Source organism: Siniperca chuatsi, linkage group LG13 (assembly GCF_020085105.1).
Source record: "Siniperca chuatsi isolate FFG_IHB_CAS linkage group LG13, ASM2008510v1, whole genome shotgun sequence".
In the NCBI taxonomy this organism is placed as follows: Eukaryota; Metazoa; Chordata; class Actinopteri; order Centrarchiformes; family Sinipercidae; genus Siniperca; species Siniperca chuatsi.
In genome coordinates this window covers 8,742,577-8,755,930 of record NC_058054.1, presented here as the reverse complement: position 1 = coordinate 8,755,930, position 13,354 = coordinate 8,742,577, and the positions used below count along the sequence as shown (strand labels likewise).

General features: G+C 40.7%; 1 protein-coding gene across 4 annotated transcripts in view; it reads right to left on the bottom strand.

The window, feature by feature from the left end:
- LOC122887083 (netrin-G1-like) overlaps window positions 1-10,651 on the bottom strand; it is a 65,685-nt gene extending 55,034 nt beyond the window's left edge. For 2 of the 4 annotated variants that reach the window (XM_044219946.1, XM_044219948.1), the window contains exons 1-2: window positions 10,314-10,651; window positions 3,908-4,561 (exon numbers count right to left, since the gene is read on the bottom strand). In XM_044219946.1, coding sequence (XP_044075881.1) covers window positions 3,908-4,153 — 246 coding nt within the window. In that variant the 5' untranslated portion in view covers window positions 4,154-4,561; window positions 10,314-10,651. Of the gene's footprint in view, window positions 1-3,907; window positions 4,562-8,876; window positions 9,562-10,313 lie in introns of those variants that run through there. The other 2 variants (XM_044219949.1, XM_044219947.1) reach the window with 2 other exon arrangements.
- Between the last annotated feature and the right edge of the window lie 2,703 nt (window positions 10,652-13,354).

The following is a 13,354-nucleotide window of genomic DNA, read 5'->3' as shown; positions in this document are numbered from 1 at the left end:
TAATACCAACACATTTTGAAGAACCCCTGAAGGTCTGCAGCTAAAAATAAAAACAGAACAGGGCTAACTCCCTGATGCAGAACACCTGCACCTAGACACGGTTTATCCTGGACTCTCTTTATCACTTGTCCTAAACATTCAAGAGAAAGCAGGCCTGGAATTAGAATCAAAACCAAGAGGGTATCTTTACCATTTCATCCAAAAAGTAAACATCCTTAAACCTCAAGTTGTAAAAGCTTAGTTAGAGCTTAGAGCTTAGTTTGGACAAAAAAACATCCTTAAGCGACAGAGATGGAAATCATAAGCACAAGGCAGAAGGAGGGGGGACGAGCCATCCAGGATACTTTGACCATCTGCTTTGAGGCAAACCAACTCCTGGGGAAAGTGATTAGACTGGGCTCACAACTGCAGGCAACTTGGTGATTGGCTAAAAGAGCTCATTTGCATGCTCCTCTCATCTCCAACAAACTCTCAGGAAGCACCGGTGGATAAGGTCACCAGTGTCAGTCTGCCTGTGTGCCAGCTGAGAATGTAAACAGATCAAACACACAACAGTCGTTTAGGCGAGTACAGGAGAAGCCTGTGTTCTTGATCAACAAGGCAATGATGACCTCCAATTCATGTCAGAGGTGGTAGACATCCAGGCAGTCAGATGTAGGGACATCTGTCACATAACAAAACCTTTTAGTCAAGTCAAGGTACAGCTTGAATGTACACATGTTGGGGGGTATGCTATATTCATGAGGTGACCATTAAACTATATGATGCATTAGTCAAGTGTTGTTCCATTCTTGACTAATTGCTGTATTTCATTGCCATCTGGTGTAAACGTATCTATAAAATGATAACTTTTCAGGGAGTAAGATGAAAGCATTTTTGTTTTTGTTTTTTATAAAATTGCATTTTTTAAGTCAATAAGTCTTGGCCAACCAATTGAAAAAAACAAAGAACAGTATAATATTTTATTTGAAAATATAACAAGACTAAGAATCTATAGCCATATAGCGACTCCTTGAGGCTAAATTTAGGCACTACATTGCTGTGAGCTAAATGCTAACGTCAGCATGCTTACATGCTTACAATGACAATACTTACATGCTGATGTTTAACAGGTAGTGTTTACCAGGTTCACCATCTTAATTTAGCTTGTAAACATGCTAACATTTGCTAATTAGCACTAAATAGAAAGTATGGCTGAGGCTGATGGGAATGTCATTGATTTGGCAGGTAATCGGTCATAAACCAAATATTGGACAAACTGAAATTTTGACCTGATGATGGCGCTACATGAAATTCAGAGGATCACCAAAGTTATTGCAATTCATCCTGAGGTGAACATAAACGTCTGTACCAAATTTCATGGCAATCTGTATGATCGGGACATTTCACTTGAAATTACAAATGTCAACCTCATAGACATGCTAGAGGAAAAGTAAAAGGATCACCAAAGTAATTTTGATTAATTGTCTGGGAACCATGAATGTATGCACAATATATGTATTGCACATAATGTAGATATCGATATATTTCACTGGATAAAGTAAGTGAAAATTTTGACCTGCTAGTGGTACTAGAAGAAAAGCCAGTGGACCACCTAAGTCAGTAGGACCCATACTCTGGGGAACATGAAGTCTTTACAAAATTGTATGGCAATCCATCCAGTAGTTGTTGAGATATTTCAGTCCAGAGGACTGGCTGCTGACCAACTGACCAAGCGATGGACTGACATCATCCCCAGAGCCACACTGCTAAGGTTGCTAAAAATGTCCAAATTTGCTCTTCTTGTTTGGACAGAAACAACCACTCCAGCAAACTCAGATGCTGAATAGTGCCACTATTATCAATAGCAACTAGCTGGGTATATAGCATGAGCTATTCATGCATGTGACATTATTCCAGTGATGGAATAATCAGGATAACCACATCATCCACTAATGTCAAGAAAAACAGATGCATTATTTAGTAGTGCTCTGCTCCTCTAGGTTAGCTATCTTTCAACATCAAAGTAGACACAGATCTCATGTGTCATTACCATTGTCTAATAATTTTAAATTCAACATATGTCCAGCAAAACCACTTGGTTATTTAATTGTAACTAGCCACTGTAGTAACAACCACACAGAGTAATACAAGCAATGGGTAAGCAAGCATTATTCAAGAAGTCACCTGTGAGTGACCAGTCTACGGAAACAGCTGACCTACATTACTGGTAAGTAATCAGGTTTCAAAATTGACTCTTAGTAGTTTTATCTTCAAATGTATAAATTAAATATATACATTACATTACAAGTGTGTAACAAGAAAAATACCATATACCATAAAATAAATTATGAAAATAATTAAGGCAATACGTATGTACTATAATGTATATGAAATTATATCACCAAATAAACGAAAAGGGAAACATTGTGACAAGGCATCTTTAACTACCAACAGTTACTGTAGTGAAATGAAGTCCAACCACTTTGACTCTCTTTGTCTCTATTTTGCTCATTTATACTCCCTGTTTTATGTTAATGTTGCATATTCAGGATAATCTACTGGGCTGATAAAGGTTTCACAGTTCTTTTGATATAAAGCTTCACAGAACATCACATGCGACTAGAGACGGGCTCCTTTTTCATCCTACAGTGGCATTAAATGTCTCAATGCCATCTGGAGCTGTGAGAATAAAAGCTCTCCTTTTAAAGATGCCCATTTTAATTGGTAAATATTTACTTGCAGGAGCTCTCGGCGGGCACACACACGACTTCTAATGAAGCGCTTTAAAGCCTATGGGCTCTTGCTGCTCACTTTGAGTGTGATTCTAAACAAATTCAACCTGGGGTTGAACTGTTGATAATGGTTGATAAGGGCCAATGAAACACAATGCTGAACACTAGCAGTGAGCATGCAGTGCATAATAACTGCGCCACTACAAATACCCTGTCACTGTTAAAGCTGATTCATCCTCTGTGTGTCTGTGTGTGCAGTACTGAGTGTGGTTTGACTGTGTATGTGCAGTCATATGTACAAGTGTATAGATGTCTGAATGAAGGGCTGGTTTACAAAATACAATATCACAATATTTTTTACCAAATACCTTGATATTGATATGTACTGTGTATTTATAAAAAAAATTACAATGTAATTGTTGCTGCTTTCAACAGAGCCCCGGAAGAGACAAGTGTGAAAATATTTTCGATAGGAGGAAAAGAAAAAACATTACATTTCTGCAAATGCATGCAACACTTTGTGAGAAAACACAAAATCTTTCAAGGGAACACAAAAAAGTTTGCAAGTTTCTCCCACCTATAAAATTGTCCCTTTTGTGGCTCCATAGAATTTACAAGACATATACACACAAGAACTTTGTGACAAAGATAAACATCAGTACTTCTAAATTTCTAAATTTAATTCAGCTAGACCAGACCAATGAGCTCAGAAATGTTTGTAATTTTACTGTAATTTATCCTCTATGACCTGTTTGTACTCCTGCATGTTTGTACTGTACATGCAGGTCTTCATGTATGCCTGTGCATGTCTGTGTGAATGTGTACTTGTGATCAGGTTTGTGTGTCTGTATTTGTGAGTCAATAGATGCCTGTTTGTCCTTGTGCGGGACATGTTTTAGTGTGTAGGCTATGTGTGTGGCAATGCGCATCTGTGTATCTTTACACCTGCTTCTTAATGTGTGTCTGCATCCATAAGTGTGTGTGTGTGTGTGTGTGTGTGTAGCTCGGGAGTGTGCTGCTGGATGTTAGCACTTGTATCCTAATGCACACCGGTTCTGTGTGTATCAATCTCTGCTGCAGCGGCAGCACGTTGCCTTGTATGCACTGCTTTCTATCCCTGACCCAGTATGCTGTGTGATCCTGCCTACAGCCTCATTTGTCTCCATCAGGGGACAGGCGAGGTTACGACTCACCAAAGCGCAGTACGTTTCTGGCGGATCTCCACACGTGATATTTGAGGGGTCGAGGGCCACTCGCAAGTACTTTGTCATGTCGGTGGCTTCTGGCTGACAGGCCATGTAGTCCCATGCCAGGCCCTCCTCCGTATAGATCTGGGACTTGCACACATCATAGTGTCCCCAGGCTGCCGGGTAATGTTGCATGGCATGTGCCAAGCTGGTGCACACAGCTTGCAGAGTGAACAATACAGGCCAAAGCATCGCTGATCTTGCTCTGTATGGTTGCTGTGGACTTCTTCTTTTTCTCTTTACTGCTGCTGCTTTATCACAGAAATGTCAGTATTGCTGAGAATTTTCTAAATTAACTGCAGCTTTGAACGGTGCAATGGAGCATTTGGGAACTGTGGCAGCATGTTGCTACTGTTGTGTGCTCATCTTCAGGCAACGATTAGCCCCCATTCAGTTATTATGTCTTCGATTGCTGCCACGTCTGCCTGGCTGATGAGGTGTGTCAACAAGTGAGCTTCTTCACAAGTGTTGAGCGTTAATGAAAGGGTCAACTAACGGTCAGACATGAGCAGAGAGGAGTGACACTCCTCATAAGACAGTGGCTGTCAGATGTCTTAGATTGATCTCTTGTCTATTGTGGTTTTTGCCACCAGCAGCATCCTAAAGGACAGAAGAGAAGACAAAAGACAGTTTGGTGAATTAAACAGATCACATAAACACACAAAAACATCTGAAACACTGTTTTGAAATATTAACAGAGCTTCAACATGGTTTAAGGGCACTAAGGCGGATAAGTAGTGCGCCTCACTACCTACTATCACACACACACATACATAATGTACACACAAACACAATGCAAGCTTCCACTGTTTATATGTATCCCTCTATAATAACCTTGCCAAAATCACTGTATACATTTCAAATCGAGCTTGCTCTGCAAAGCCTAATCTCCATTTGATTTCATACAAAAAGGCTTATTTCCATGTGTCAAGTCACTGCATTTAAGTTATTGCTTTTTCTGACTCCTTTATCACTGAATGTGGGGTTGCGTTTGTCCCAATGCCTTCAAAGGCATTTGGGAAATATTAAAGTAAAATTGGGAGACAGAAATGGTCTATTTGAGGGATTGTACATTTCTCAGAGCTATCACAAGCCATCAGTCAGATGGCCTAACTCGTCAGGTAATGGTGCCTGGCAGCAGTCAGTGGAGACCCATACGATCTCAATGTCTCAGGTAAAACGTCCGTGCAGTAGTGGGGAAAATAAAATGGAGCAGCTATTTACAGCCGCCTCCAACAGAGTAATGACACTGTAAATAGGAGTTAAGTTACTGTTGACTGTCAATGTGCTCAGATGGCCTGAGGTTTTGCCTTAGTGAAAAGAAGTCTATGTTCCCAGGATAAAAATTTACTTTCATTTCAATTTAACCTTTGCCTACTTAGGGCACAATTTTAACAAGCATGTAGTTATCCTCTTTTAAAGCCTCTTACATGTTTGCAGTGTCGCTTCACATTTATACTAACGCAGATTCAGACTTAGAAAATGCCTGGCACAACCAGCTGTTACATGCAGTTGAACCAGTAACTTTCTGGTCAGCAGCTTTATTCTTGAACCCTTCAGGCTATAGTCCCCACCCCCTGTGACTGACAGTCACTGCTAAAATAATTTTTTTTCAGGTAAGCTGGGGTTTGAGGCATGTGGAGAGTCTTTTATGTTCAGAGGAAAGAGCTACTTTTCGATTTGTGTCAAAAGATTACAGTTTTTATCAAGAGATTATCATAGCAAATCAAATTAATTAAGGAAAGGATTTAATAAAAAGGTTTATCATATGAAAAAGATTCAGATCAGATTTGGGAAACATAAACTCATCTTAATGAGTTGCTGTGGCTCACCCATGCAGGCTGGTTTCTCTGCTCCCCGCCGACATATGGAGGCATTAGAATTCAGTATTTCAACTTGACCATCTTGTCTTGGACTGAAAATTGTGCCAATTTGAATGGGTTTTGACCACATCTACGGCAATTACTCCTTTCCTTCTCCCAAACTAATGCCCCTTTTACAAAATGACTACAGGCTTGAATACATTCCAGATGCAATGAAAGATGTTCATCTGAGCTGGAGAAATTATCTGCACTGCTATTAATGCTAGGCAGACCCTTCAAAGTGAGCCATGTCAGGGGGTGTGGATGGCAGGCTTCATTTGACAGACCTCTGGTGAGAGAAGGGAAGAAACTAGTGGGAAAAAAACGCACAGGGAAATAATTTTGGCTCTTTAAATGTGCTCATGTCAATCAACAAGACTCCTAAGAAGAGGACAATTACAAATTTGATAACACAGCTGGAGCTCTGAGTAATGAATAAGCCATTTCTTTCATGGGGATGCGTGTATCAAATTTCATAAATATAAATGTCAGTCCCTGATCAGAGATGTGTCATGGGATGGACCACTCTCATCTCACATGCTCACACACACACATGCACTCTCTCTCTCTCGCTCTCTCTCACACACACACACATACCTAGATAAACCACCCTTTCATAATACTGAGGTTGACTTTCATTATAAAAGACAGTCAAATTGGGTACCAGGGGCAGGGTGGTGGCAGTCGCTTATCTTATTTTATTTAATAGGGAACATTCAAAGCTAATAAGTGACAGCAAATGGAGCTAACCACGGGAATATTGGATTTAATTCATAGACACCTGGGGTAATGAAATCTATACAGATGAAAGGGAGGTGTCAGGATGCTCAGTGAACCTTCCGTGGACAGATACTATGCAACATCAGAGCACTACTAACAATATAAAATGACACCATTTAGAACGCCAATTAATCTCCTTTAGAGACTATAGAGGTCTCTATAGGAGATTAATTAGAATATGAAAATAACTGTGATGCATAATATTTATTCTCAGTTCACATAAAGCCCATAACATCAAAACCTTTTGTTACAGTTACACAGAAAAACTATAAATGCAATTTACAGCCAAAAAATCTTCTACCCTTGTGTCCCTTGTCCCTGCATCTATGCCTCATACTCAGTGGCACTCAAAATGCAAGGAGGAACTCAGGAATGTCATAATTTCACTGAGAAAAATACGAGGTCAGATTCTATATTAAAAGTCATCAATATTTGAGCAGCTCTCTGAATGCAGGGAGAGAGAGAGAGAGCTTAGAGCTTGGGGTGACCACCTCACCTCTCTCTCTCTGTCTCTTTTCCTTCACTTGTTTTTGAAGCCTCTGAAACACCCCCTTGTGTCCGCTTGCATTCCATCCCCTGGGCAGCTCAAGCATGGCAGAGTGTTTTAAAAGTCAGCAGGCTGCCGTGCCCCGTGGCTTATATTGGTTACAAACTCCCAGCCAGACTCTTAAAAACCATGGCGGATGTATTCCATTCATTTTATAGTAATCCCACTAAAGTGTGGCTTTGCTCTCAGTCTCTGAGTGTGGCTTTCTGATCCCCTCCTGGCTCCCATACAGGGCAATGTGGAGGGGAGCTGTCCATGGTGCTGCAGGACATCAGATCCGCCCCTATGGACACTGGATGGCCGGTACCTTAAACACTGATATCAGTGATTGCAAGATGACACTTTTATTGATTTTAGAATAAAAAAAAAAAGACTCCGACAGCCTAGACTGATGTTCTCTCCATGGTTTATCCTGCAACAATTGCTATTTTATTGTCTTGTCTTTCTGTATCAAGCACCTGGTCAGGATTTTGGATGCACACACATACAATACCGCCTTGTTGTGTTTATTGATTTTGCTGACTTCCAACCAATAACTTCTGATCCATAGCCAGTTTGAGCAGACTGATGCTTTGTGGCTGGCTGATGAGTGCAACAATAAACGGGTTAATGCTTCCAACGTTCTCTGAGCCAAGAACCAATCCTCCCATATGAGTCACAGTGGGATCGACTGGCAAGCAGAAACATGTCTGTACTGGCACACATTTCTCTTCTTATTGTCTTTCTCTCCTTCGTTTCCTCTCTCTGGGTCCCTCGTTCAATCTCTCTTTCATGCTCTTTCTCTCTTCAAACCCTCTCAATTTCTATGTCTATCTCTGTATCTCAATTGCATCCTTGCTGCACAATCCGTAAGGGCATAAAACATACAATTAAGTGGCTGCACTTTTAACCTCTGCTATTGGAGTCCTTTTTTATTTACAACAAGGACTGGCAAAGAGCTTTAGCCCTGAGAGGATGTGGTTGATGTGGTGACAACGTGAGGGTCCCTCAGTGTGCAGCCCAGCCAGACAGCCAGCCTGCACCACTGCCACACATGAAATCTGCTGCCATGCATTATTCAGAGTTTTTCTTCTGAACCACTAACATGCAAACATTTTAAAATCCAAGACATGTAACATTCATGCAATCAGAAACACAGGACAGAGACCAAGGCAAAAGTCCAATCATTTTATATTGTGTATGGTCATATACCCAATTTAAATTAAGACACAAAGAAAGCAACTAGAACTTGCCATGATCTAGGTATTTACAGTAACAGAAGCTGTGTTCATTATGTCGTGGGTCAGATTTTGCGCAGAGGCGAGGCACACCTAGATTTGACTTTACTGACCTGCTGCGCAACAGGTCAAAGTCACATCGTTTCATTTATTAAACGACTGAGGCTAATGGAGATACATTTGAAATAACAACAGCTTTAGATCAAGTGTATACGATGCAAATCCAGATTTGCAAAACAAAGACAACCTCCTTAATACGGTAAAACTTCTTAAAGAGGGAAAATTGTAAAACGCTGTGGATATCAACAGCACTGTTTTTATTCAATTGAACATGGCCCGCTCATTCCTTATTCATTTAATTCACTTCAAACCTGATTACTGTTAACGTTCCGCCCATGAAACAGCCCACTAATTACCTTATTATTGCCCATTTAGTCACGATTGTCATCATCATACAAGTATGCAAAAAGGAAAATGCACAATCTGAATGCTCAAAACACAATACTCACATTTAAATGCGCTCCTGGGACAAGCTGCTCATTCAACAAGTTATTTACAGCCAACAGTAGTTGCAGAAACACTTTCATACGCCTTTGACCGATTCTTCTTTTTCTAATTTATTCTAATTTCTCACGAGATGGGTCAATAAAAGCGATGTATGCGCAGAAAGTGCGCATTCAGATGGGGAGAGCACAACGTTTTCTCTTTCTCTCAACTTTTCTTTAAACTTTTGCGTCTCACTAAAGCAGCCATTCCTTCCAAATAACGTTCCGGGACTCGCTTTCATTCAGACCTTTTCTTTCGCGCTTACAAACGCCGCCGATTATCGACTGATGTCCATACAACCTGTTTGGCTTTACGCAGCGCTGCTCTTGGCGCAGCATTCATTGGAATGGCGTGACAAATACTTCAAGTAGACCTTAAGGGGATTCACAGTGGTCCCAAATTCAGTCCATCAACGCGTATGAAAACACACCCAAGAGAGCAACTCTTCGGGTCGTTTGGATAGGATAGATTGATTTCTCAGCTCTGCCGAGTTGTGGACGGGAGAGGAGGAGAGAGATATGCAATCTTCCTCAAATGGAGCCACCATGTCCAGTTACATACGAGCGCTCCGCCGGGTCCTAAAGATAATACTGACTGGCTGGTACATCTCAACTTCAACCGTTGTTTTTACGCGGTTGTTAAATTTGAGCAACTTCGTTCTAATAGGCGATTGAGCCTTTTTTTGCCACCAGGGCTGATATTGTGTTTAAAATGCAACTCACCGCTAGAATTTAACAAAGCAAGTGACTTTATCTTGCAGTGATGCTTTTGAAAATTCCGGAAAATTTTATTTCTCCCTATTATTTATATGAAGGAAAAAATTCAAACTTCTTGGCATGAAACGACTTGATTTGTAAACGGAGACATATTTGCAGTGGCACTAAAGTGGGATAATCTGTTTAAAAGTTGCTCGATAATTACTCAGCAATGGGCTGCAGCGCTTTCTACAGCAGCGTCCAACTCTCTTACAGCCCAGACAGCTGCAAGCCTAAATGCACTGATGTCATCTGGAACACAGCAGTTAAAACATTGTTGACTACAGCATTCAATAATAGCAATTACAATGTTTACCTGTAAAAAGGAATATCACATATATTAAGTGTTACCTAACACCGTGCAAATCTGACCTATGAGTAAACTCATTGAGTTTTTATTATCACATTTCAGGAGCCACGAAAATGACGACGGATGCATGCGAAGAGTAAATCCACCGAAACTTAACAGAGGCGAGTCCTCGAGGCAGAAAAAAACCTCTAAAAATATAATCTGAATATTTTTGGCTATTTGCCTACACACTGATATTCGCCCGGAGGTCATACACAGATTATTACCACTACAAGTCCCGACCGCTTCGGGAATCGACGCTTTCAGAAAACAAACAACAAAAAAAAAGACCTTACCTTGCACCTAAGAATGTGGGGGATTGGTACGGCGCTTGCAAAAAAGGAAACGGAAAAAGTCCCCTGGCCGGAGTCGTTGGTGTAATTATTCGGTGAATTTTGAAGGCAGAGCTGAAAGAATAACTACAGTTAGGTGCGTCTATCGGGCTCCCTTGGCGAGGAGTCATAGATGTCACCATCTCCACTACAGGGTGCCAAGCCGCACGGCAAACAACCGCGGTGACAGGTCGCTTTGAACACGCATTTTAATTGTGGTGTAATGCCAACTGGTGGAGATTGAACGATAAGAACAACCGCGCCCATCTGAAGGTCACCACAGTAATTGAGAAGAGCGTGTCCCATGTCGGTGCAGTAAAGGTTCAAAACTACTGAGTTGTAGAATCAGTAACTCTAGCCTTTCTATTCTCCATTCATATTTTTAGGGGTGTGCAAAATGATTGTGTTCCTTCAAAGACACAGAAACTTGGTTTTTATTTCTCTGTTGTTGTTTGTTAACCGTTTAACAAGAAATGCAAAGGTGGAAACTGCTCTGGAAAGCTTTTCAGTTTTCCTACATTATTCTGTTTTTACTGTCTGGTGTAAATACCTCCCTTTTTTTCTTACATTTAGTCATACACTGTCCCCCCTCCTTACATCAATCATCCATTCATCCATTTTATTTCAAAATGTAAGAATAAACCCATAAACCCAATAAACCCATTTCAAGGGGTCCATTTTGACCTTCTTTGTTTATTTCATACTATCTCTTCCTTTCAGAAATCAGAATTTACTAGTCCAATTTCCAAACCTCTTTTCCTTGCTCTTCATCACTCTTTTTACAGAATATACACTAAGCAGCGAAGTGTCTGAAATGCCCCCAAATAGAACCACAGCCCATATTGATTTCTTGCAAATTAATATGCAATGAAAGACCTGTATTCCCATTAAAAAGTGACAATGCCATTTCTGTTCTGATAAAGTCAGATTTTGGTCAGGACTAGAGCTGAATGACAACAAGTTTCGCATCCCCACTGAGGTAAAGTGGCTCACATTGTATCAGAGGGTCCAGCCTTTGCTTGGAGCGACTGCTGCTCTTGACATTTCCATTAAATCATTCCTCCTGGAAATACTACCATGCTGCCCTGACAGTCACATACATGACTGTGCTCATTCCTTTTGATTCTAAACAGTGTAGATTGATAGATATTTGAAGTGAATTGAATAGAACAGATAGATATTTGAATTTAATTTTATTGAATTGAATAGACAGACTGACTGACAGATATATACAGGGAGTGCAGAATTATTAGGCAAGTTGTATTCTTGAGGATTAATTTTATTATTGAACAACAACCATGTTCTCAATGAACACAAAAAACTCATTAATATCAAAGCTGAATAATTTTGGAAGTAGTTTTTAGTTTTAGCTATTTTAGGGGGATATCTGTGTGTGCAGGTGACTATTACTGTGCATAATTATTAGGCAACTTAACAAAAAACAAATTTATACCCATTTCAATTATTTATTTTTACCAGTGAAACCAATATAACATCTCAACATTCACAAATATACATTTCTGACATTCAAAACCAAACAAAAACAAATCAGTGACCAATATAGCCACCTTTCTTTGCAAGGACACTCAAAAGCCTGCCATCTATGGATTCTGTCATTGTTTTGATCTGTTCACCATCAACATTGCGTGCAGCAGCAACCACAGCCTCCCAGACACTGTTCAGAGAGGTGTACTGTTTTCCCTCCTTGTAAATCGCACATTTGATGATGGACCACAGGTTCTCAATGGGGTTCAGATCAGGTGAACAAGGAGGCCATATCATTAGATTTTCTTCTTTTATACCCTTTCTTGCCAGCCACGCTGAGGAGTACTTGGACGCGTGTGATGGAGCATTGTCCTGCATGAAAATCATGTTTTTCTTGAAGGATGCAGACTTCTTCCTGTACCACTGCTTGAAGAAGGTGTCTTCCAGAAACTGGCAGTAGGACTGGGAGTTGAGCTTGACTCCATCCTCAACCCGAAAAGGCCCCACAAGCACATCTTTGATGATACCAGCCCAAACCAGTACTCCACCTCCACCTTGCTGGCGTCTGAGTCGGACTGGAGCTCTCTGCCCTTTACCAATCCAGCCACGGGCTCATCCATCTGGCCCATCAAGACTCACTCTCATTTCATCAGTCCATAAAACCTTAGAAAAATCAGTCTTGAGATATTTCTTGGCCCAGTCTTGACGTTTCAGCTTGTGTGTCTTGTTCAGTGGTGGTCGACTTTCTGCCTTTCTTACCTTGGCCATGTCTCTGAGTATTGCACACCTTGTGCTTTTGGGCACTCCAGTGATGTTGCAGCTCTGAAATATGGCCAAACTGGTGGCAAGTGGCATCTTGGCAGCTGCACGCTTGACTTTTCTCAGTTCACGGGCAGTTATTTTGCGCCTTGGTTTTTCCACACGCTTCTTGCGACCCTGTTGACTATTTTGAATGAAACGCTTGATTGTTCGATGATCACGCTTCAGAAGCTTGGCTATTTTAAGACTGCTGCATCCCTCTGCAATATATCTCACTATTTTTGACTTTTCTGAGCCTGTCAAGTCCTTCTTTGACCCATTTTGCCAAAGGAAAGGAAGTTGCCTAATAATTATGCACACCTGATATAGGGTGTTGATGTCATTAGACCACACCCCTTCTCATTACAGAGATGCACATCACCTAATATGCTTAATTGGTAGTAGGCTTTCCAGCCTATACAGCTTGGAGTAAGACAACATGCATAACGAGGATGATGTGGTCAAAATACTCATTTGCCTAATAATTCTGCACTCCCTGTAGGTATATGTAATTTCTGCTATAATTTAGTGGACTATTAAGATAATACTACAAGACAAAGAGTCTACAGCCATGCTAGCGGCTCTGTGTGGCTGCACTGTGGATTTTTCAGCTACATGCTAATGTCATCATGCTAAAATGTTCACAGTTCATAGTTGTTGAATCATATTTTTAAACCAAAGTATCGGACAAAATGAAAATTCTGACATGGCGCTAGAGTATC